The sequence below is a fragment of the Aspergillus udagawae genome (assembly GCF_001078395.1).
Source record: "Aspergillus udagawae IFM 46973 DNA, scaffold_11, whole genome shotgun sequence".
Taxonomy (NCBI): Eukaryota; Fungi; Ascomycota; class Eurotiomycetes; order Eurotiales; family Aspergillaceae; genus Aspergillus; species Aspergillus udagawae.
The window spans coordinates 653,559-678,429 of record NW_025091274.1 but is presented as its reverse complement, the minus strand read 5'-3'; the positions used below and the strand labels follow the sequence as shown (position 1 = coordinate 678,429).

Below are 24,871 nucleotides of genomic sequence, written 5' to 3'. Positions count from 1 at the left end.
TTAGGTTGCAGACATATTGCAGGGGGAAGGAGACTCGGCTTCGGCGATTGTAAGTTCTTTAAAGGGGGAATCAATCCTGCTCCTCATTTGCTGACAACACACAGGATGATAAAGAAATATAAGTGATAAATGTATGTTGTCAGGCTCTTCTCTGTTCCGCATGGTCCCCTGACTTTGCTATGATATCTATGTACAATGTAAGTTAGAGGGATGAGTCTGCAACGTCTTAAAGGCGAGAAATACCGCCCAGGCCATAAGAGACACGTCATAGAGCAATCCGGTCTGCAACAGCCCGCCAGAATGCGCAGCGAAGTCCGCGGTCCCCCTCCCAGGTGTATGCGTTGGCCAAACGGAAGTGGTTAACAACGTCGTCTCCCTCCCGAACGTAGTAGGTCAAGTTTGGCGTGACTACGACCTGAGTGACGGTGCCTCCCGTGGTGTTGAGATCCATCTGCCAGGGAGACATCGGGCGAAACTGCGGCCAGTTCAGATGGCCATCTCGTCCGACCGGAACCACGGCTTGGCTGTTGTTGGCGGTCGCATCGCCGACAGGAATGACCGGACTATCGTTCATGATGAAGTTGCCCCATATTTTCTGAAAAGCATGATTGAATGCGGCACTGGGCCAGGAGGCCCCCAGGTTGAAGTAGGAGTTCAGATCGGCACCGTGATATGCCGGCGTGACCGAGTACTGGTACTTCCATGCCTGTCGAGAAGCGCCGCCAAAGGCCTCGGCCAGCCACTGCGCCGGACAGTCAAACGTGGTTTCGCCGTAGATATTGAAGACCGTTTGTTGCAAGCCCGTAGCCATTTCGGACTGATTATTCGCAGTCGGACCGGAAGTGCCTAGGCTATCAAACCGAGGTCCGTCGCCGTTTGGCTGTGAGTCCGCCGTACCATAGAGAAGTTTCAGCCGTGTGAGGTTCTTCTCCGTCAGTCTGGGGAAGGTCTTGGAGATATAGCCGTCGAACGCAGCACGAGTGGCTACATTGGGGTTGCTGAGAGGGACACCATCGTTGGCGTTATTCTATTGCAATCGGTCAACGGTTCGCTTCGAAGCTGGCCGGAGCAGGCCGGAATAGGGGAGGAGTCAACATACCCCGACGAGAATGCGCCGACCGCTGATTTGTCCGGTCAGTAACTGCACTGACGGTCGCTCGCGGATCAAACCGCCATCCACAACAGGTAGAAAGGCAAAGGTACCAAAGAGTCCGGACTCGGAGACAATCCCGCTGGCAGTTTGTAGTGTCTCACTAGGCGCAGCAACCAGACAGTCAAAAGTTGTTTTGTGGTTGGATCTGGCAGATGTTGATCGGCCACACCCGGCCTGTTCCGCAAACTGCTCATAGTACGTGGTGGGAATGGCGCCATCATAGGGATAGATGGGGGGTGAGTATGGGCTCGCTGCGATGATCTGAGGACAGCTGGTCAGTTCAAAGCGAGCCGGTTGGAGTAATGAGACTTACATTCTGGAACAGATTCGATTTCGTTCCTCCATACGCCAGGGACTGCAGCATTACTGCACCTGCACCAGCTGATTCGCCGCCGACGGTGACTCGTTTGGGGTCGCCACCAAACTTGCTGATGTGCTGCTGCACCCATTTCAGGGCAAATCTCTGATCGAGAAGACCGGCGTTGGGGGTGCCTTGTTTGTGAACCTCGGCGGACGAAAGAAACCCAAATGCGCCCAGACGGTACTGAATTTCCACAGTGATGAATCCGTTGTTGTTGGTATTCATGAGCGGAGTGGGATCATACACAGCGCCAAACAGTCCATAGCCGCCACCGTCTGTCGATCAGCGGGATCAGCGGACGAACACGCGGGAAGTGGGCGGGTGGAGAGAATAAGCAACTTACGGATCCAAACGAACACGGGTAGATCAGAGGCACCAGGGGGCGCATAGACATTCAGGAATAGACAATCCTCGTCACCAGGTCCCGAGTTGAAACCGTAGATGGCAGGGGTACCTGCAGCACCCGATTGGGGACACGCGGGAGGTTGGTCCACGGCAGGAATGATCCGGCCGTTATTCTTGGCTGGAGGCCTTGGAGGTTGCCATCGCAGCTGCCCGACAGGAGGTGATGCATACCGAATGCTGCGCACGTCAATTTTAGTATCTGCTGCGTTCGAGTCAGATAGAGGAGTAAGTACACACCCCTTCCAGATATTCAACCCGGTAGCGGCCTCATGATACCCCTGATAAGACGAATAACCGAGGTCGACGATGGGGCCAGAAGAGGAACCACCCACGATGGGGGCCAGGGTAGCCGCCAACAACAGGCGAACGTCGGGTTTCATCGGGCTCCCTTCCTGTGCCAATTCAATTGATGGGGAACAGGTTATTCGGATAAATAGAGAGGAGAAAACATGGAGATATATCAGATATTTCCTGTTTTTGGAGCTGGAAGATCGGGGGTTCGGAGACTGCGGGATTAAGCCGGATGTAATTTGGGCGATAGAAAGTAGTGCACTAGTCAGGGGAAACGTTCTGCTACTATCTGTTCCAATGTATCTCCCATTATTAATACCTTATTCTTTCCCGTCCACGGGCCGCTCGAACCAGACCTTGACCAAAAGTGGAATACTAATCTCCTGTTGGAACTCTGAATCTCGTATTATCCCGCCATCATAAGTTCAGAGATGCCATCAGGGAATGTCTATGATACACTCCCAGCGATTCTCCCCAATCAATGCGACGCCACCAAGACCTAGTCAGTCCAATCGACAGGGATTAAGCAATATTGATTGACCCAATTCAGCCACGAGGTGAGCCGTACAGCGTCTGTTTAGCTGCTGCACTGGTTTCACTCAGGATGGCTTGTAGGAAAGGTGTCACACTGGCTGATCGCTTATGAGAAGTGACCGCAAGCCTGTAACCTTCGCCCGAAAGTGTACGTACTGACTAGACTTCGCCATACTGCTTTTTGGATACCGCAAACCAGACAAGAACCCACAGGCTAATAATTTACGGAAATACACATGAAATACGCCCAACTCAATGAACGCCTACGTGATTTCAGTATATATTGCCGTTATTTATTTTGGCTTGGAGGGCTAGACCCTGCCAGAATAACATAGATGGAGGGATTAAAAGGATTTATCACGGCCAGACGCCCCTCTCACCTCCGTCGTGTTTTATTTTCCCTATTTCCCTTGTCGGACATGTAGTTCCTGGATGCGATGCATCTCTCTTGGAGAGCCGCACAGGATGCGGCATTTCTGGCGCAGTCGCGTGTTACCGAAGTCACAGTCGCCTATTCCATCCCGATCCCTCTCGAGCTGTTGACGACTGGACTCCGCATTTGGGTCAAATTACGAGGCCCAGGCAATGTAGGACTTAGTTCGGATGACTATCTGATGGTGTGGGCCACGGTAAGTCCCCGCTACATCGAACAACCTGACCCTCTTGGTCTGTGTGAAACATTGAAATCTGACAGGTCCTTGGCATGATGATCACAGTTTGTTGGAGCCGCAGTGTGCGTCAGTGGACTGATCTACGGTACTTAAAATTCTACTTCCCACGACGGCGAGATGCCGACTGTTGATTGACATGTCTAATCATAGGACCACCCTATGGATTTGGACGTCACAAAGCGGCCCTTTCGGATGAGCAGATAGAAACGTTTATGATGGTAGATCTGCGTATTCTGATTATAGTATAATGCAATTGACACAACCAGGGCAATTATATCTTCAGTCACTTCTATAATGCAGCCATTGCCAGCACCAAACTCGCGGTGTTGGCGCTGTACTATCGCATCTTCGTGACCTTAAAGTTTCGCATTGTCGTCCTCACCACAGCTGTCTTTGTGATTCTGTGGCTAATGACGATGGAAATCCTCCTGGGCCTGCAATGTCGGCCCATCTCGCGATTCTGGGACCCGGATGTGCCTGGAAAATGCCTCAACCTCGTGGAATTCACCTACTTCACCAACGTCATCAACCTGGTTACCGATATCTGGATATTTTCCCTGCCTTTGCCAGTCATTTTCAAGCTTCAGATGTCTCGTAATCGGAAAATTGCTCTCAGTTTTCTTTTCTCTATTGGATTGGCGTTAGAACTTCCCACCACACTTTGAGTTTATGAGACGCGAGCTCACCCTTTGCAGGACGTGTGCCATTAGTGCTGCCCGTCTTTCTGTCGTAATCACGCAGGGTTCGTCCGATTTTACATGTAAGTCCGCCTATTATCAACTCTCCATAACCCTTCGCCCGTCTAATGATGCAGGGGCTGGGGTGCCATTGGGGATCCTCTCCGCCTGGGAGCCGCTAGGCGGAATCTTCTGTGCCAATCTGCCCATCATCTATCGCGCAGTAGTGACCATGCTTCGGAACCTCAAGGGGTCTGTGTCTGGACAGCCTTCTCGTATGGGCGACCCGAATTCGCAGCCCTATCGGGACGCAGAGCAATCCCATCGACCTTGGGCCACCCTCTACAACGGGAGCGGCGCGCGGATGGACTACCACTCGGAAGCCTCTGCCACCAAAGCGCGCGGTGAGGTTACAGAGTTGCGGTCGATAAGTGGCAATGCCATTCAAGTGGACCAGTATTTCGAGCAGCAGGTCTATCATGAAGGCGAGGAGACCCCGTTGCGTCCGGTACCGAAGGGAAGCTCGTAGCGAGTGTTAAAGCAGGATAGCGGTCGGCGTCCAGAGGTCAAATCTTAAGCTCGTCCTGGGATATTATGCCCGAGCTTTGCATCGGCGTTGAGTTATCAAGACATGGTCGAAAGTCAGATCAGAACTCGCTAGTACTGCTACTCTGACGTATACGATCGCTAAAGGTAATTTCTGCATTGTATGGTTGGCAATGCTGTTCAGAGTGGAAGGATGCTGTAGGATCAGCAACTGCCCTTTATCACTTGCTCTATCTGTGTTTCTGCTTCCTTCCATCGTCCTTGGTCCTGGTACGAGCAGAAGCAGTATATGTGGGGTCTGCGGCTGAAGAATATGGAGATGCTGGCTGGGCAGGCTCGAGTGAAGTTATCGAGGGATCCTTGACGAGTCGATTGAGAGGGCGTGGTCATGATGTGACGACAGACCTGCTGACAGGTGATCATCATGCATTTGGTGAGAAGTTTGCTACTAGGGTGTTCACATGTCATGAACTATAGTGAAAGCCATGTAGCAATTGACATGGCAAACATAGAGACATATTAATAGTCAATCAGGACATTGTTATGGACCATTCGCCACATCTTTGTATTCTCATCAAATCGATTCTGTGAAAACTTCAAGTAGATCTGATCAGGCCTCCGGTACCACCACTTGGAGATGTCTGGTTCGCCTAATGGCCAGGGGTCATCTCACGGCCAGAAAATACTATTGCCGTGGATTCGAGATTCCTCCGGTATCAATTTTGTAATAGGGATTGTAGATTCGATCTCACTTCTTCCACTTTCTGAAAACGTATACATCCGATGACTCCCTTCGCCATAAGAACCTGCACATCCAGGGCTAGAGGCATTAAATATAGTCCCTGATTCCTCACAGTTTATGAAAGCTTCCGCCAATGTCGCACCCGGTGGACACTTGTACAGCGCCTGCACTGGAGGTGCCTTTTTCAATAATTCCAAGGCCCTTCTGCGCAGCCATGGGTCACGGCACTTAATAACGGTCATCAACAACGAGAGACCAGGACCCATCTCAAAGGTGAATGGCGGCTGCCTGCCATTCGGGCCAGCTGAAGCTTCAAGATGTACAGCGGACTGTTCAACAATGAGCTGGAATTGGGGTAGAAAGGCGTCATATGCGGTCTCCAGATGCTCAGTGGAAACAGCGGTAACAATCGATGTGACAGTGTGGAAGGAAAGCAAGAGAGAGGTCACGCTAATAGGAAGTTCTGATGGGTCAGATGAATTCACCAAGTTGGTGTAGGCGTGATGCCACTTTGCTAATCGTTTCTGGAGATCTTCCTGTTTGCTCTTCAACGCCGGGGGAATGGCGCATCCGTGGCCCTTGTTCGCAAAATGCTTCTCAACAGTGCGCTGGAAGATCATGCCCTCTGCAGCGAGAGCAGCCATTGCGAGACGGGCTGAGCTGAGTGAGGAGAATGTGTTTTCGGTCCAATCCTGCATTTCATCGAGTAAGCTACTAACAGGGAAGCCCGAAACACGCTGCGCAATTGTGCCAAGTCGTAGGAAAATAGGGAAGATTGTGTCTTGTAAAAGAGCGAAATCCGTGCAAGACCACATCCTAGTACCACCTGCCCGGAGCTCAAAGATGAGGCTTACCCCCTGCTGGTACAGTCGTAGCGCCTCTTCCACCTGCCCCTGCACCATTTCTATGCAGATGAATAAGATGCAGCTAATCAACGCTACATTCATGTCAACATTCCCCTGGTCGATTTGCCTGCGCATAGTGGCTAACGAGCGCGAGTACCAGCGTAAGGCATCACTGTGGCTAGGACGCAACCCCTGAGACTTATTGTCATTTTGCCTGAGCCGGACAGGATCAGAGCACAGATCTGGATTCTCAAAGAGGGCACTGATGGCATTGATCGCGTCCCACACCGCAGGCTCAGTCTGACATACCTGGGTGATAACACCACCCCAAAAGTCGATGTCCAGTACCCCAGCAATGAATGGCGCAGCGTGTTGGGAATAATGGGCGAAGGCCCGCCGCTCTAGCCATACAGTACTCGGAGAGACCGAAAGCGGCCGGTCCAGGACTGGAACCACGCTGGATGCTGATGCTGAGGCACGACGCGATGGAGCTGGGCTAGTGTATTCACACTTGCGTCCTGTGCTGGTGCATCGAATACAGTTGGGCTTTTCTTCTCCGCATTTGATTTTACGGATTCTAGGATGGTCAGTGCCGGCTGAACGACGGGGGTCATCCTAGGAATCGCACTTGCAAGTCGTACATCCGTTCCGCGAGCGAATTGGCACGTTGGATGTTTTAACTGATCGGATCTTTCGGTCTATCATTGTCCGTGTGTCAATCTTAAGCCATAGCTGATAGGCGGTATGCTTGGACCCCCCCATCTGCCGCCAACGATACCTGGGGACGGATCTTGGAACAACGGTGCCGGTCGCGGAGTTTTGCGGGGTTGGTGCTGGCCTTGCGGCTTATCAAGCAAGATCCGTTGCCACGTGACAGCTGGCGGTCACCGCCTGACCGCGGCCCTCGGAAACGGGCCGAGATATATTCCGACAACCGGGGCGCGCTGTAAGCAGGCCCTGGCCAATATCAAGTTCGGAGCTGGTGGACTTGCTTCCTCGACTAGATACAGTGCTTGACATCTACTTCCATTAGCTGGCGGCGCACCGTGGGGTTGCTGCCAACGAGCGCAGCGCTCTGGCGCAGATGCGCACCTGGAAGATCGGGCTGAATCACTACCTCTCAACCATCAACCAGGCCGATGACCCCTTCTGCCTGTGCGGAAGGGCCCCAGAGACGACCCACCATGTGCTATCCGGCTGCAACTAGTATGACGACCTTCGGCGCGCGGCATGGACGGAAGGGACCCCGAAACCTAACAGAAGCCTTGACGGAGAAGCAGTACGTTCGGCGGACCGCGCGGCTCATGCTAAGCACCGGCCGGCTGACATACCTGGCCGAAGCCACCCAGCCGGCATGGGTCGGGCCGAGCGCCCCAGCAGCGCGCGACTACTGACAGCCCCAGCAGGCGATGGCTGACAAACCGCTATCACACACTATCGCATAATACTAGTCACTCCTGGTGGTGCGGCGTTGCCACTCACGGCCCCGGCCTGCCGATCCGGCACCGTTCGGTGGTGGCGCCCTCAGAGCCTTTGCAGGCTTGGGGCCCTGCGGCATCCGAATGAGCTAGCGGCTATCTTAGGAGCAGGGCGGGCCTGTACGGGCACCTAGGCAGGCGTGACGGCTCTGGGGGAGGCAAGGTAGCCGGTGATCTCGGCCCCGGCCGAGATGGGGGCATATATGTGGGAATCTACGAGGGGGTCTACGAGGGTTTCGGGCCAGCCTGGTGCCGAAACGAAGTAAGGAATCAATCAATCTACAATCCAAACCCTTAACGAGGAACGATTGGAGGGCGAGCCTAGTACCAGCAGCTGTGGTAATCCAGCTCTAATAGCGAATCAAAGTTCTTGCAGTTAAAAGGCTTTAGTTGAACCTTTCTTGGGTCTCCGAGCCAAGTCAATATTCAATGTCTTCATCATCTGGTCCTTCGACTAGGTGCCTGTGATTGGCCCAGTTCTTTTTTCCATTTACCCAGTGCGCGTGAGGAGGATAGGGCATCTGGATGGTCAGGCCCTAGTACTTTATTGCGGAGTACAACACACTCTTCCATTAACACCAAGGCTTTTTTAATCCTTCCTTGGGATTTCCAGGTATTGGCCAGGTTGGCCATGCTGTTCAGAGTGGAAGGATGCTGTGGGCCTAGCAACTGCTTGCGCCTCTTCATAACTTGCTCTGTCAGTGTTGCCGCTTCCTTCCATCGTCCTTGGTTCCGGTATATTGCTGCCAAGTTGGCCATGCTATCTAGAGTGGAGGGGTGCTCTGGGCCAAGCACTTGCTTGCGGGTATTCAACACCCGCTCTACCAGCGTTTCCGCTTCCTGCAATCGTCCCTGGCTTCGGTATATTGCTGCCAGGTTGGCCATGCTGTTCAGACTGGAAGGGTGATCTGGGCCTAGCAGCCGCTTCCGCATCTTCATCACCTGCACTACTAGTGCTTCTGCTTCCTTCCATCGTCCTTGGTTCCGGTATGTTGCTGCCAGGTTGGCCATGCTGTCTAGAGTAGACGGGTGCTCTGGGCCAAGCACTTGCTTGCGAGTATTGATTACCAGCACTCCAAGTCCCTCTGCTTCCATCCATCGCCCTTGGTTTCGGTATGTGGATGCTAGCCAAGCCATGCTGGTAAGTGTTGAAGGGTCCATATCACCACGCTTCTTTTTTTGCACTCTCAGGGCGTTCTTAAACACGACAGCCGCTTCAGTGTATCTGCCATCACTATACAGGCACTGCCCAATTTTCTGAACCAAATCGGTGTATTTTTCCTGCCTTTTTTGAAAGTCACCTTCTTTAATTAACGAAAGGGCATGTGGTAGATAATCCCGCCACAGCTTCCGATTAGTATAGTCATCACTGGGGAAAACCTCGCTTAATCGGTCTGCTGTTTTCAATACCTGCTGGCTAAATAGTCGATTCTTTCTCAACCAGTTCCGAGTTGAAAGGTGGACCAGTCGATGGAGACACAAAGAATGGTCTCCAGCTTGTTGACTGACGAAGGAGAATGCCTTAAGGAGGCCAATGGCGTCAATTCCCTCCTTTCTAGACATGGCAGGGGGAAGCAAAGATTGTGGGATATCCTGAGCATGTATACAGGCCATGAATGATAGATAATTGGCGGCAGTTTGGTTCAATCGCTGAATCTGGTGAAATGAGATTAACCAAGTGGTAGCCACTGGATTCTGGATGTCCTTATATCGCCCCTCATCCCCAAAGTGTTCACTCAGCAGCCCAATCACATCTGGCTCCTGCTCCTGTAAAAGTGCAGTGTATTCAGAGAGCCTAATCTTATTTTCATTGATGAATGCTGCTGCCTGGGCGATTGCCAGTGGAAGGAGTGCCAGCTGATGAAGAAGACCAATGGCTGCATCACGATCATTAAGGAGTTGTTTCTCGATCAGTAACTTCCCTAGAAGCTTCAAAGCCGCCTCTGTATCTGGCTCAGAAATGTTTATCACATGAGAAGATGCTAATTTCACGGCTAGCTTTCGATTTCGAGTAGTGAATAGGATGCGTCCTTGCTCACTTTGAGGCAGCAAATCTGTTAGTACCAGGGCACCGGTACTGGTTTGTATCCACATATCCATATCGTCTGCATTATCAAAGATAAGGAGCCACTTTCCTGCTCTCTCCTGACTGAGATATACCTTTAGTCGATCTTTCGCCTCTGCTGGCTTCACATTGTGGATCCCTACTTTATGTGCGATAGTCATGTAGGCCTGTTCGATACTCTCGTAGCTTGTACATGGGATCCAGAAAATTGAGCAACTAGACTCTCGCTCGCGCATGCGGTAAGCCAATTCAAGGGCAATTTGTGTCTTTCCAACTCCTCCAAGGCCGTAGATTGCGATTTTGGATGGTCCATGTGATTGCATCAAGAGGCCCTCAATTTCTGTGATTTCAGATTCACGACCAACAAATCGCGGGTTCTTCCCAAAAGGGACTGCCCAAACTGGTTCTATTGATTTGGGTGATTCCTGCTCGCGATGGTAAATCGAAACCTTCGACAGGAGAGCCTTGGCGTAAGTAGCAGCAGCAAGGGAGGCATATCCCTGCCACTGCTTTTGTTTATGAGAATCACAGTAGTCACAGATTCCTCGAATAGCAAGTGAAGGGAGCTCATCCATGAGTCCAGCAGCCTCCATTTCAAAACAGAGAATATCTAGTTTTTGGGCAATTGAATCCCGAGCACTTGCATCTTTCATCACTTGATCTCCAGAAGCTATCAAGCCATAGTGAATGTAAGGGTCATTGGATTTTCGCAGAGGGCGGTTCACCAGCTGAGACTGATCACATTCTGAACAGTCGGATCTAATCACTTTGTGATTGTATGTTGGTTGGAATAGCCAATCATTCTGAGGCCGTGAAAACTTTTCTTTCATCTCCTCATTTTTCTGCAGTGCATCGATCATGGTTCTGCTAACCAGTCTCTTCCCTGTCATATAGTCGCTTTCCATTTGAGCCATAGCCTTCAACAATATCGGCGGCGGTCTATTGAGTGACCCAGTATGCTGGAATTGTCCGTCATGCAACATTTTGCCATAGTCATATTGGATAACACCAGCTGAGGTTCCTGTTGGCTTACTTACCACCACATCGCCAAGGCGAATGTCAGCATTGTTGCTGGGAACTCCACCCCCGATGCCGACCATCAGTCCAAAGCGGATGTTCGTGTAGGTAGAGACCAAGTGGGACACCACAGTGGAAGCAGATATCGTTCCATATACGCCGGACGGCAGACATGCTATTACCACATTGTGACCGCTAATACTCCCAAGTGTGTAAGCGTTATGGTCGGTTTTCGGTTGGAGCAGTAGAGGATGGGACTCGTCAAGCATCGTTTTTGCGGCGGCCATTTCTAGCGGCAACGCACAGATCCATGCGACCGTGTAGTCATCATGTGTGAGGGTCATTTTTGCAGGTTGTGCATATCATAACTCTGATGAACTCAGAGCACTCACTAGAGTTCCACCGGGCAAAGTTAATGCAGAGTCACGTATATCTCAAGTGGATTGTTGAGGTTTGAAGAAATGGAGGGGTAAACAGTTTTGTGTTGTGACAGGGCTGTCAGCATTAAAGATCCAATCATCTGGAACAGCATGTGTCAGTCGCTAGATATACAAGGCAAAACCCCGTGTGGTTTGCGTGGAATCTTCCAGCTTATATCACTCATGCAAAAAATTAGAGGCAAGCACTGCCGGGTCCAGAGCATTGATATTCCCGATCTGATTAAGGTGTTTCGAACATATTTTCCTCCACCTGATTGAACTTGTAGATGACCAGAAGGGCCACTGACTTGAGACAGTAAAAAGCTGGGTTGAGAATCATAGTATTGTACTTTCCCTTTCTCAAAGGATAATCCCGGCTTTTCTGAATCTCTCGAATGCATCCAGCCAGCCCTCAATTGGATCTCTTTGCTCGGTAAACCCTACCCCCCGCAACCTCTCCGAGCTCAGATGACGATCGTAAGACAACCACCATCCTAAAGTGTCCAACTGGGCACTACCAGCACCAACACCAACACCACACGTCACTCCTTTCGGTCGCCCATGCTCCGTGAACAGATGACGGAACTTGGTTACACATTCTCCCAGCTTCAAAGCGTCACCAGCTTCCGAGGGTCCTAACCCCTTGAGCCCAAACCAGTTGGCGATGGCAGGCCATAACTCGGCAAAGCTCACGGAACGGTCATTATCCATCAAGTTGATGATTTTCTGACCGCACTTATCGGGGTTGAGGGCTGCATAGATGGCAATTCGACCGAGAATCTTCTCAGAGACCGGCGTCAAGAGAGATCGAAATCCAGCTTCATTTCCAGGGAAGGCTACTTCCACCTATCCTTCTTGGGTCTGGCTGTATCATTCGGTCTAATTTCATGGTTGTAAGCGTATAGAGAAAGATATTGCGCCCGGTGGAGAGTCAGAGAAAAGGCAGAGCCATTCGGCGTAAACCCAACGACGGCGTCAGGACAAACCTCGGTCCAAGTCCAACTGCGTCCTTTGCAGGACTCTTTGAGGAATTCGAAACCACGGGTATGCAACTGTCCTGGCGTAGTCGTCGAAGAGGTTGTCGGCCATGAATTCCACAAGGGGTGGTTGGAATATGCTGCCTGGTATATAGATACCGTATCCCTGAAAAGTGTTAAAAAGGTCGGGTACTCAACATGGTGCAGATGTGCTTACTCTGGTACCACCCGGAATACATAAAGGTTTGTAGGTTCGGTGCTGCCATGTTGAGGGCATCTGCGAGTCTCTGCATCATGCCGCAGTTTTGTGTGCACTCTTTGATGGGGTCCTCATTGAGAGAGGCGAAGACTGGCGATGGTCAGAAACAGGCAAATGAAGAAGAAGCGTATACCAAAGTAAAAAACATGGGTTATCTGCCCCACTCCGTTGACTTTGTCCTTTAGCTGCTTTGCCAGGTCATCTCCCGTTCCTTGAAGGAGATCAATGCCCGAGACAATCCGTAGCTGCGGTCTATCTGGACCCGGAGACGGCCAGTGTAGTTCAGCTTCTGGCACTGAACGATTGAGCACGGCTGAGACTCGGGAAAAGGAGCGGGAAGTGGGGTAGCCGGAGAGAAGTTGATATACTGTGGACCAGCGCAGTAGTCCAGCTGCCCCGAAAACGATTGCGTGGTTGGAGTCTTGCACCATTAGGTTTGTGATGGGTTTCATGTGCGTGGGGTTTGGATCTGAGGATACGAGAGGGATCTTTTACATGTAGCTTCAGGGATGGATTAAACTGATTGATAAATCATTTCGAGTCATAATGACTCATGATGAGCGAGTAGTTAACTATATTCTGGACCGCCAAGCATGATGCAGATCTAGCGACTTTTTTGGTGACAATGTAACTGTGATCTCTCTGACACTGACCCTGAACTGCGGCACTGCCTCATTCTGTACATATGATGCTTGGTCCCTGAGGGCCGCGGTGGCCGATACCTGACCATAGCCGACATTGATGCCACCCTATATAAAGAAGTGGAGAACAGGGAACCTGTAATAAGGCAAGTACAGGCTCTGCTGCACGCCGCTAGAGAACTAGCATCTACTAGTATGCTGACCCCGGTTCATACCGTTGGTGTCCCTTTCCCGCCATCTACGGCGGAACGATGATTGAGAGAGTGTTAAGTGTTAACTACAGCATCATACCTCAAGCACAAGCCCACACCTTCCTATGGGCCTAAGCTCTACAGGCCCGCAATAACACATTCTTCAGAGGAGCCAGATATTGATTCTAGAGGATACCTTGGCACATCAAGTCGAACGGTAGCAGGTATGCATCTGCACCGGGGGAGATTCTCTCACCACTCACTGCGCACACAGGAGTATGGTGATCTCCACGACAAATCTTTCCGAATATCATCTGTTATGCTTGAATATCAAGCACATACGACCACAGGGCGTGGAAAACAGGTTACACGGCTTCCCGTCCGCTCTGCCGTACTTGAGCCACATATTAAACGCGGTAGATTCGCAAAGAGCCTTTCTCTCCTAAAGAGTAACCTTATATTTTTAGTATGGGTGCTAGTAATGTAGGCAAGGACTTTATAACTTAAGTTACTATTAAGCATATCACACCCTCTACTATTCATGGGCCTTCAGATAGAGATGGGGAATGGACAGCAAAGACTCCCCATACTACTGTTGGGTTTAGAAAAGCAGATGCAGCCTATCAAATAACTTATCAGTCATAATAAATCTTTAAAGTCCACCAAATGAAGCAGTTCATTAGCTAGCAAAAGCAGCTGAATCCACCATGCACAAAGTCGTTCTATTACAACACTAGATAACTGAGCTTCATACATTATGTCACCACAACGTAAGTCAGACTAAGCTTTGAAGGCTCAACTTATACCCGCATGCTGTGCTTATTGATAGGCTGGCCAATCCCTAGTATAAAAAGCACCGCATGCGGACAGTGCTCGCATGAGCAACTTAAAAAGACAATGACATCATTATTGATGTTTTAGCTGAGGATGTCTAGAATAAGACTCACACCACTATGCACCACTTGAATTGGAACAGACTCTTGAAGGAAGAAGGAAAGGTTTAACCTTTGTACGTTATATGATTTGTGGGAGTGTTGCTGGAGCAAGACTGAAAATCCAAGGATGTCTCAGGCTAAACAGTAATATTGAAGCTGGTCATGGACGTACAGCACTGTACTAGAGGGCATTAGAAGGCAAGTATAAGGAACTGCCTTTAGAACAGCCCACGACAACGATCCGTCAAGATGGCGCTTGCAATTTCCGGTTTCATCACTTGCATTTCTTTAACCAAACTATTCATGTGCGTCCATGGTTTTCCTATTACGGCGCGGCCGCTTTCGTAAGGGTAGCGATGATAAATAGGGCGACCAAGTAGCAGCAGCTTTCTGTTTTAAAGACCAATTCAGGCTTATTTATGCTTCACCCTGTGTTCATCAACAACATGACAGGTACTCAGTACGACATAATTGGGGGCAAGTACGACGGCAGTTTCCATCTCCACACTGCGATCCTCCAACAAGCTGCTATTCTGACTCACGTTGGCAATGTTCGAGGCCAGAATATCCTAGACCTTGGCTGTGGGACGGGCCTCTATTCCCGCAAATTTGTTGAAGCAGGGGCAAACAAAGTGGTTGCAGTCGACATATCCGAGGCAATGGTAGAGAGCGCCCGCCGCCAGGCCCTGGTCAATGGTGAGTCAGAGTTCCATGTTGCAGACGCAAGTAAGCCACTTCATCTAGGACAGTTCGACCTGGTCCTAGCCGCATGGATCCTCAACTATGCGTCTAACGAAGCCGAATTGCTGTCAATGTGGCAAAACATCTTCAAAAGCGTCAAGCCTGGAGGGCGCTGTGTTGGCATCGTCCCTGACCTAAATCAGCTTCCGGCAGGGCAATCACACAGAGAGAAGGCCCCTCGGTTTGGGCAGAGTACGGAGCTGCTCAACAGGGTGGAAGGGGGTGTAAGAGTGCGGACTACTTTGCATGCTCCAACTCCCGTATCTTTCAATTATTACATCGTGGAGCTTGCAGTCCATGAGAACTATGCCAGAAAGGCTGGGTTCCCGGGTATTCAGTGGATGTCTCCGGTCGACCCACAAATCCAAGGTCTAGACTTTGCAAGTTTTGTTGAAAATCCCCTTTTTCAGGTTTTCTCTGTCTCTCGCCCCATTTCCGAGGATTAGGATTATTGTATGGCATCTGAGGTATTCTACAGGGGGAATACAGTGTTCTTAATGACTACTACATAAAAAGTTAATTTATGGGGTTTAGCTGTTTGCAAATTTTTGACGTTACGGCAAGTTAGCCTACCATGGAATTAGGGCCTCGAGCCCTTGGTTGCAATTTCCAGGAATGTTCTTATGATATCAGATTGAATAACATCACGAAATCTAACTCCATACCTCATAAAACCAATATATATACTAAGAAACTACACAATTACAATCATGATGTTAGTGGTGTCACTTGCGTGACAATGGAAAGCTGCTATAGGTGGGTATAAAATATGGAAAACCGAAAACCTCATGAATAATTTCACTGAATATTGGATTGCATCTTGTAGGGTTAGTAGCAAATTAATGACATCACGCCCGCTATCATTCAGCTGCGCTGAAATTCAACTTATTATCAGCATCGAGTATTTCCACAGCTGCCTTAAAAGTATAACTTTGATGATTATGAAGTCAGTCAGTTCCATTAACAGTTACTCCACAAGTATAAGTCACTGATACCCTCTCAAGGGTACCATTCAGAGCTAGACTACAAATGAAGGACAACAAATGAATAGCTTTTAAGGTGTAGATATCTTTCCATGTCCACTCAAGATTAAGTTGTTTCAGATAACTTTTAGATGAGATAGCTTTCATAAAGCCAAATCCATGAATTTCTGACGTTGTGCCTGCATGGGCTGATATACCCAAAAACTCCATTATCCATGAGCAGGAGGCCTATAAGGGTTATGGCATGAACTAGCATTTATTATGATAACAACTGCATATATTCCGTTCAGTATTATAAAGTGGAGTATGATACAATTCTGGAACCTTCACAGCCTGCAACCTCTTCACTTTCAATATCACACACTCTGCATGCTTGTCCAATAGGCTCGCCTAAGATAATCAGATTCTGGCTTCAATTGCAGTGTTCCGATAATGGATGGAATACTATCAAGCTCTTAAATATGCCTTATGGTCCTTCATCAGGGCCAGAATGGTACGCACCTAACTTCTCAAAGATGCTCAGAGAGTGAAATCGTCCTACCTGGAAAAAAGCACGTTTCACATCATAGGAGTAACTGAGTAATGTAGGGAGACTTGCACGTAACTCATTTTGGGGACGTAAAACATAAAATACTTTCTAACTACTACCTAGTTCATAACTTCATACACCCACTCTCGGCTCTCTCATATACATATCATGGCGCTCTTTCTCTTTTAATCTATAGCCCATCATTGCACGTACCGATGGTCGATGTAGTCGCATTTTACAGCCTCTTCTGGGGTCTTGACCAGATTTGCTCAGGCGTCTCATGGGCCCCTTACTCTTACCCAACATCCCTTGGAGCAAAGATTTCAAGCATATATAGGTAATGTAATAGCAATGCAGGTCGACGAAAAATCTGTTATTCTTTTGAGTCAGGACCGCCTCAATGATATGCCATGCAATGGTTTAGACATTTATGATGAGCCTGATGCTTTTTCATGCCTACAAGTGATGTCTGGGGACTTAACACGTGTGTAGAAGGCCACCTGTATGTATGAACAGCTCACCAAGACGCGCCGACAAATCATTCGCTTTGATCATCGCGACCTGTTCTTTGGGGTGCCTATCCTTGACAAGCCATCAATTACAGTTGATTAACTCATGGCCACAAACAGATCGACCATGGACTCCAATGCGGATGGGCCGTCATGAATTACGCCTAAATATTGTCTGCTAATCTACCAATAGGCATTACATCTGGTCTCCGCACTATCCTTCGTGCGTTCAAAAAATATTTTAGTGATCTACAAATTGAATTATGCTGGGTATCATCTTTCCTTTTACTGTTACTGCTCGGCTTTCTTGAAGCTGTCTACATTAATAGTTAACTAGATAATGAGGAAGTGTATTAATGAAACTATAAGGTATGAGTTATTTCATTCCTGCAATATACTGTAATAACATTATTAAGTGGCTACAGTTCACACTGATCTGTTTCTCTGGGGATGTCTTATCTATCAGCTCATAACAGAGTTCTGGCCTGGCCATGAACAGGACAGATAGGATGCAGAGATGCAGCATATGGTGATGGAGCACTAATAGCTACTTCTTGCAAGGGAATATGTAGGGGATATTATGCAAACGTGGTGGGAATATGGCTATATGGATGTTGAAGAGTCAAAGAGGGACTTAGATAGCTTTTTAAAAAAAATAAAGGCTAGGAAGTTAATGGTGAAGAGCCTTGTGAATTTCAGGCTACTGGGCTCTTTAAGGAGGGATTGATTCCTATATAGTAGTGGTTTTCTTTTATGGACCATGGAACTATGGCATCATGCGGCATTCTTTCCTTAATGACCATATTTATATGGATCTCATTTCGTCCTCTCCTACTGAAGTAGGATACCATGATTAAGAATTATTAGCTTAATGGAAATACTTATAATATCACTGGACTCATATTCTAGTTTTAGGGGAGCTGAAGAGTAACATAAGCACTGACACTGCCTCAAGGACAAGTCCGTCTTGTCGGCAACTATTCCTTGTTTTGAATTGGCCAGTTTCTGGTCGTCTTTATAATCCCAGCAGTCAAAGTCCGTTGGTCCAACGCTTTTGCCAGGGCCATCATAATGGATGCATATTCAAAACAAAGCCCAAAAGAAAGACTCCAGATCATGCCAAAACAAATGCTTCTCTCCTAGCAGCAGCCCTATGGCCACGAATGCCCCTGTCCCAGTCTTGGCCCCTGCGCCCGAAGGTTGGTCTCTATGTTCCTTAATAGCAAGATCCAAGTCGACACCGACTTGGACAATTCGAGGGCGTTGGATTGACAATAAATCTGTGCAGGATGGTTCCTTTTACTCCAAAGCTAGTAATAAGATTCAAGAGTCAAATTTCCTTTTTAGATCCTTGTCTATAATATATATCGTTACATGAGTCCTTAAGATATGTCGGTGCTTGAATATCCTCATTCCTCCATCATGCCTATCCGCTCCGTTTTCCTGTGAGTAGACAGGCGCTACGACCTACTCTACTGACACAATAGCATAGTTTTTGGGGCATGCACGGTGTGATGCGGACTGACATTCATTTGTGCAGGATGCCAAACACTGTAAATATATGGCAATAGGTGCGGATGAATAAAGTCAAGGCGCTCTTCACAGCAGGATGCCCTGAAGAACTCAAGCGCAAATCACAGGCAAAGCAGTCCTTTTTCTGCGACTACGTTGCTATTCATGTCAAGCCGATTGCAGGAGGGAGACCAATAGGAGATACGAAGGCTCAGGTCAATCCTGCTCGGCTCTGAATTGTTCACCTAGCCGATTCGTTGCTTCCGCCTCACCCAAACCTCCTTGTTGGTAGCCTCAGAAGCCCCATCGGTCGATGTGGGAGGGCCACGCAGCTGCACCTCCCAAACCTTGAGCTTGTAGTTGCCACGGTCCGACTGCCCAGAGAAGAGGTCAAAGGACCAGCCGTGCTTGGGACATGTGATACCGGCGCTGAGCACGACGCCAAAGTCTTCAATGTCAAAGAGGCTCCCCTGCGACAGTGGGAACGACGAGTGAGGGCATTGCTGGAAGGGTCAGCGTGATTCAACATATCCGTCTTCATCTCACTCACGTGATCAATTGCATGAAATTTTCCTTTATACTGAAACACAAGGACCTGATCTTTCAAGTCGCCTGGTAGGTCAATATCCGCTTCGACCGGACACTTAGCCTCTTGAGGCCCGTTTGTATTGGAGTTCGGGATCCGGAAAGCTTTGCACTTCGCTGCGATACGACGGCCATCATAGTCGATATCGAGGTCCGGAAATGCTGATGCAAGGCCGACCTTGTGCCAAGCTCCATCTAGTCGAGATGGAGCTCTAAAAGGGTTCATCGCTGGTGTAAGCGATCTGGCGGTTTCTCTCACAAATTGGGGGAATTCGGCATCGCCAGATGAGACTGCCTGAGCACGTGATCTTCCACCACCGTGTCATGTCAGAACGCAGGTCAGGCCACCACCCCCCCGGAATCTCGGACCACCGGCGCCGATTATCCGCGATCATGTGATCTCACCCCACCGCCGGTCGGGTGAGCTCAGTACATTACCTTACCGACACAACACTACATCTTACTTCTACCACACCTCCACCATGGCTCGTGTCCGTGGTAATGTCAGTTTTCTCCTCCAGAACTAGTTAATCAGTATTAATTTGCATATTAGGAAGCATACCAGCGATACCTTGAGATCCCAAAACCTGACCTCGAACTTCCTGACGCAGTTGTTGAAGTGAGTGGAAAATATATGGCAGAACTAGTTCCCAGCTGGCCGAAGTGAGATTTTCTCACAGTGTGGAACTAGTTCTGGATAGAACTAGTTATCCCTACTAACTAGTTTAGACCTCTGGCCATGTCAATCTCTATGTTGGTGAAGTGTATTGCCGCTTTAGCGGTTGCGAAGTCAACGTAAGTTATGAACTAGTTCTACCATATTTACATTCTTCCTGCTAACTAGTTTAGACCAAATACATGAACCTGAACAACTTAAAGAAACACTTTGTCGCAAAACATGGCGCTGAGTTTGAGGAAAATGCTGGAGGGCGCCCGAAGAAAGCTGATGAGGTCATGAGGATGCTGCTATTAGTAAGAACTAGTTCTTTGAAGAACTAGTTAGCATTACTAACTAGTTTAGCCTGGTACACTCAACTAGTTGCCGCCTATGATGCCCGCGAAGCTGCGAAACCAAAGGTCCGCCCAGTCATTCCGTTGAAGCGTGATGGGACTGTGAGTACTAGTTCTTATATAATACTAGCTTTTACTAAACTAGTTTAGGTCAACATGACTGCGATGCGCGCCGTTGCAAAAGATCATGACATATAGGTGCCTTGTGACCGCTGTAAGGCGGATAAAAAGTCAAAAGGTAAGTAAACTAGTTTCTAATAGAACTAGTTTATATCTCTAACTAGTTCTAGAATGTTGCAAGGGAACTCRCAGGGATGTATRTRAGGTATTCAGGGAGTTTRATGAAGAGGAACCATYAGGCYAGGAGTCTRAGATRGAGRCTRCATAAATTAGTGATTTTCTATGAATATAACTAGTTATGCAAGTTCTAAACTAGTTAAAGAAAGTTTATTTTCAAAATTTTACAAATAGCTGGGATTCTATAGAACTAGTTTAAATGGATATAGTTCTACCTTCTTTTCTAGAYAAGACTAAGTTAGCAGTTAGTAATATATATATTCAACACTGGTGATATGCCAAGAGTTTTTACCTAAACTAGTTATACATAGAACTAGTTCTATACACAACTAGTTTAGGTAAAAACAATATATCACATCTGTGTTTGCCTAAGTCTAGCTAATTCTAACTCTAGCTCTAATTTCTGTTTCTCAATCTTAGCCTTTCTTATCTCTGCTTCAAGTATTTGGAGATCGATTTGGCGTGACTCAGTATAACTGTTCTGATTTTGGGTATGAAGATTAGAGGTAGCAATCTGCTGAAGACTTAATGATCTAGAATAAATTAGTAGAAAAACTAGTTCTAGAGATTAAGTTTTCTTACCGCTGGGATGAATGGGATGACTGTAAACTAGTTGACCGTCTAAACTAGTTAGTATTTAAACTAGTTTTGAAGAAAAATTCTTACCGTCTTGATACTGATTGAGGGGATAAAGGGCCTCTAGATCTTCCTCGAGAAGTTGATCTTCCTCTAGAACTTGAGCGTGCTCGAATAAAGCCTGAAGAACTAGCATCAAAAAGAATAGAATTATGATCAATAGTTCTATTTTCTTGCTCAGTTCTTCGTCTTTTCCGTCGCTCTGAAACTCGTTAGTTCAATAACTAGTTTAGATATAACTAGTTTGTACATACCTTCGCGAGCCATATGATCATAGTATCGAGTATCTATATCATCACTTCTCCAAGAATGATGGATTCCATATATTTGTCGTGCAGAGAGTTGATCAATATCTCGCTGATCAATTATCATTGACCTATTGTAATAGAATATATCAGAGAACTGTCTCTAATAGAAACTAGTTTAAACATACCCAAGAGTTGCTCCAAGTAGTGAATCATAAATACCCATCCAATAAGATTTATAGTGGCTTTGTTCTACTGCATTTGTATGATTTCTGACCTTATTAAAAAACTCAGAATTCATTAATGAGCAGTTTTTATTCAAGCCAGCAGAAATCACAGGATGTTGCTTATGTTTCGCCCATCTTGCAATGTCAGGCGATTCATTAACTAGAACTAGTTTAGTATAGAACTAGTTAACAGATAAACTAGTTAACTTACTTTGCAGTAATTCAGTGAGGCGAAGAAATTCATCCTGTGATTGACAAGATAAAAGACTAGTCATTCGAAGCCAAACAGAATGAAAGTGACTATCTATCTCTGAAGCTCCAGGAGGAACTAGCTTAGAGATAGTTCGCATAAAATGAACACGGCAGAAAATAATAATATTTTGTAATTGCCATGTCCATGGTCGACCTTCAGGATCAATGTCTTGGAGATAATGACCAAGACCTAGAACTAGTTAGCTATAAAACTAGTTTATAAGAGAACTAGTTCTTACCTGAGAGTTGCTTTCCATCCATATCAACAATAATTGCTTTATATCCACTTTGATGCAGATAATGAAACTGGACTGGTGCACCACAGACCTCATCGATCAATTGAAAAACACGATGAAATAATAATCGATAGCTTGCTGCAGTCTCTTGATCCATAAACACACGAAGAAGTGTGAAAACTAGTTAAATATTAGAATCCAGCTTCTAGTAAACTAGTTTAGACTTACTTTTTCCATGCTCTGGTAAGAATGTTGCAAATATCACCTCATTAAAGTCTCCTTTAACTCTTTTAAAAGACATATCAATCTCAAAAGAATCTAATGTCTTCAAAAGTGTGATTTGCTCCTTAAATCCACAGATGATCATTGTACAAATATCATCAGTGTAGATTCCACGGACATAATTCTTAAACTAGTTTAGCAGAGAACTAGTTAGGGGATAAACTAGTTTTACATACCCGGTAGTTTGGGTTGCGAGTATGCTCATATAGTACCCCATTAAAACTCCGACCTTTTAGATATAAAAGAGCTCGCTCTTTAGTAATAATAGCAGAGAATCTATCTTGATTCACAAAACTATGATGAATCTGTGATAAAGTCTGACCATTATACTTAAGGCAAAACTCTTTTAAGGCAGGGCTCCGCAGGAATAAACCTAAACTAGTTAATATATAAACTAGTTTATCTTAAAACTAGTTACATAACTTACTAAGTGTCAGATCAGGATTCTGCATTCTTTTGATTAAATGAAGAATCTCATCCATTATTTGCTGTGGCGGTTTATTAGGCGGCGGTGGAGGATGTGAATGGATTCCAGTAGAGAGAAATATTGCATATGGACATTCAGTAATACTAGTAGGAACTAGTACTATAAATGTCACATTACAATCTTTTCTCTTCATCTTTCCATGGCCCTGGATATGAGGAACACCTAACTAGTTTAGTGAAGAACTAGTTATTAGATAAACTAGTTAAGGGCTTACCACAGTGAGGCCGCCGGCTATTCAGTTGTTCGATGACTCCACAAGGTTCATGAATATGATCATGCTCACCTGTTTCAAACAGCCTTTTCAAAAGATCTAAATCAAGCTGGAATGCTTTATTTGCAAGATTCATATGAAAGTGCTTTTGATAGGTTGAAGGTGAAGCATTTGTGCATCCAATATAATAATGCTGTACACCGGCAACATCCTAAACTAGTTAGTATATTAAACTAGTTTTTATTAGAACTAGTTACTTACAGGATAGTGATATTTTGCGAAAACTGGTTGACATGATGTAGTTGATTCTTGACATGCATTTCGTGAATTAAAACGTTTGATTATACTGCGATAAAGACTAATACTTATTAGAATAATCAAAATAATATATATTTAATAAGGAACCTACTTACCTGGCAGTCTCATGAATAAATAAACTAGTTGTTCTTTGCATAATCCGTTGCCGAATTTCAGAAATTTGAGAGAAAACTAGTTCAGATGCATGTGTATGTTCTATTGTTAATAGTTCAGGATGAATATATTCACATGCCTTTATTCCTGAGCATCGTAGATAATATCGTCTAACATATGAACGTAGAAAGGAACAATATATTTGACGCGGAGTTCCAACAGTAGAGTGGGAATATTGAATCTAGTAGTAGTATTAGAACTAGTTTAATTAAAACTAGTTAATCTGTAAACTAGTTAAGACTTACTGATGTGAAAGGATTATGTCCGGAAATCGTAGGGTTTGAGGTATTCAATCGTACAACATAAGTATAGCCCTGTATATGCGATTGAGGATATTCAGGTAGATGATCAACATATTCAATTTGCTGTGTCAAGATTGGAGTTGGGAAGGACGATGTCAAAGCCGTAGGTTGTGTATTCTAGAACTAGTTAGTATATGTAAACTAGTTCCTATAAACTAGTTTATATGGTTTACCTCGAGAAGATTTGAATCGTCAGCTAGATTGCGTTCATGCAGAATTTGATCATCTAAGTCATCTGATAATATTGATATACTATCATCAGATTCAGAAGAATCATTAGAAAAGGTACTAGGAATAAGATCATTAATAATTGATCTATCATTCTCAAGGTACTGAAAAGATTCATATGAGGCCATTGTAAACTAGTTTTTTAAGATGATGAGAAAGAACTAGTTTAGGGGAAGTATGGAGGGTAACTTTCAGAATATTTACGGAAAGTAAAAAATTATCTCATCTGACCGGTGAGATGAGCTGTTTTAAAATGGTTAGCATGTGATTCGGAAAATCGGCGCCGGTGGTCCGAGGCCCCGGGGGGGTGGTGGGCTGACCTGTAGTCACCGTGTCATGTCACGAGCGATAGATCGTATCACGTGACTATTTTGATATCCGGGGAGGCGACGAGAACGAACACGTCTTCTCTTTGCGCAATTCCCTCATTCTCACAGGTTCATAAACAGTGGATGTTCCAATTTCTGACGCGCTATAAGTTGTTTAGTGAGATTCAAATAAGTCCAACCGGCTTCATGGTCCAAACTTTGCCAAACAGAGATGTTCTACGTGCGGTCTCTCTTGGAGCAATTCTTCAAATTGATAGCGCCGATTAGTAGTCTCAATGAATTCGCAAGATGCAGAAGCCATTCGAGGAATGGACCTGCGGAGCATGCTATATGCTGCATTCAATTATGTCCAGGTTTGCGGCAGGAAACATTGAGGGTGTATCATATCCGATGCTATCCGTCTGAAAGGAAATGACGAGGTAGAAGGAGTACCTGAAGTCAAAGGGTCCAACGAACCAGGAATGATGTGACATTCCTTAGCGGCCCAGACCATCCTTGCTTCCACTCGTTACTCATAATTTCATGGGGATAATGCTTGCCTAAACTCTTTGATTGGAATCTCCAAAATTATCATGAGACTTGTCACTGTCC

The 24,871-nt window shown here is 46.6% G+C and overlaps 6 protein-coding genes across 6 annotated transcripts; 2 read left to right on the top strand and 4 right to left on the bottom strand.

Annotated features, from left to right (window-relative positions):
* Positions 1-265: 265 nt before the first annotated feature.
* Aud_002295 (putative carboxylesterase) lies at positions 266-2,299 on the bottom strand (the record flags this gene model as incomplete). Its single annotated transcript, XM_043296295.1, has 5 exons — positions 266-1,027; positions 1,100-1,414; positions 1,467-1,789; positions 1,858-2,096; positions 2,157-2,299. 5 exons carry the CDS (start codon positions 2,297-2,299, stop codon positions 266-268), a joined length of 1,782 nt encoding a protein of 593 aa, XP_043152230.1.
* Positions 2,300-3,627: 1,328 nt separating this feature from the next.
* Aud_002294 (putative integral membrane protein PTH11-like) lies at positions 3,628-4,621 on the top strand (the record flags this gene model as incomplete). The annotated part of the gene is made up of 4 exons (XM_043296294.1): positions 3,628-3,633; positions 3,682-4,055; positions 4,111-4,175; positions 4,230-4,621. 4 exons carry the CDS (start codon positions 3,628-3,630, stop codon positions 4,619-4,621), a joined length of 837 nt encoding a protein of 278 aa, XP_043152229.1.
* A 536-nt stretch (positions 4,622-5,157) lies between these two features.
* Positions 5,158-6,839, bottom strand: Aud_002293 (uncharacterized protein; the record flags this gene model as incomplete). Its single annotated transcript, XM_043296293.1, has 3 exons — positions 5,158-5,288; positions 5,493-6,689; positions 6,737-6,839. 3 exons carry the CDS (start codon positions 6,837-6,839, stop codon positions 5,158-5,160), a joined length of 1,431 nt encoding a protein of 476 aa, XP_043152228.1.
* A 1,302-nt stretch (positions 6,840-8,141) lies between these two features.
* On the bottom strand, positions 8,142-11,129 carry Aud_002292 (uncharacterized protein; the record flags this gene model as incomplete). The annotated part of the gene is made up of 1 exon (XM_043296292.1): positions 8,142-11,129. The coding sequence occupies one exon, from the start codon at positions 11,127-11,129 to the stop codon at positions 8,142-8,144; it is 2,988 nt and encodes a 995-aa protein (XP_043152227.1).
* A 3,524-nt stretch (positions 11,130-14,653) lies between these two features.
* Aud_002291 (class I SAM-dependent methyltransferase) lies at positions 14,654-15,394 on the top strand (the record flags this gene model as incomplete). The annotated part of the gene is made up of 1 exon (XM_043296291.1): positions 14,654-15,394. The coding sequence occupies one exon, from the start codon at positions 14,654-14,656 to the stop codon at positions 15,392-15,394; it is 741 nt and encodes a 246-aa protein (XP_043152226.1).
* Positions 15,395-18,726: 3,332 nt separating this feature from the next.
* Aud_002290 (Rieske (2Fe-2S) protein) lies at positions 18,727-19,292 on the bottom strand (the record flags this gene model as incomplete). Its single annotated transcript, XM_043296290.1, has 2 exons — positions 18,727-18,984; positions 19,032-19,292. 2 exons carry the CDS (start codon positions 19,290-19,292, stop codon positions 18,727-18,729), a joined length of 519 nt encoding a protein of 172 aa, XP_043152225.1.
* Positions 19,293-24,871: the final 5,579 nt, after the last annotated feature.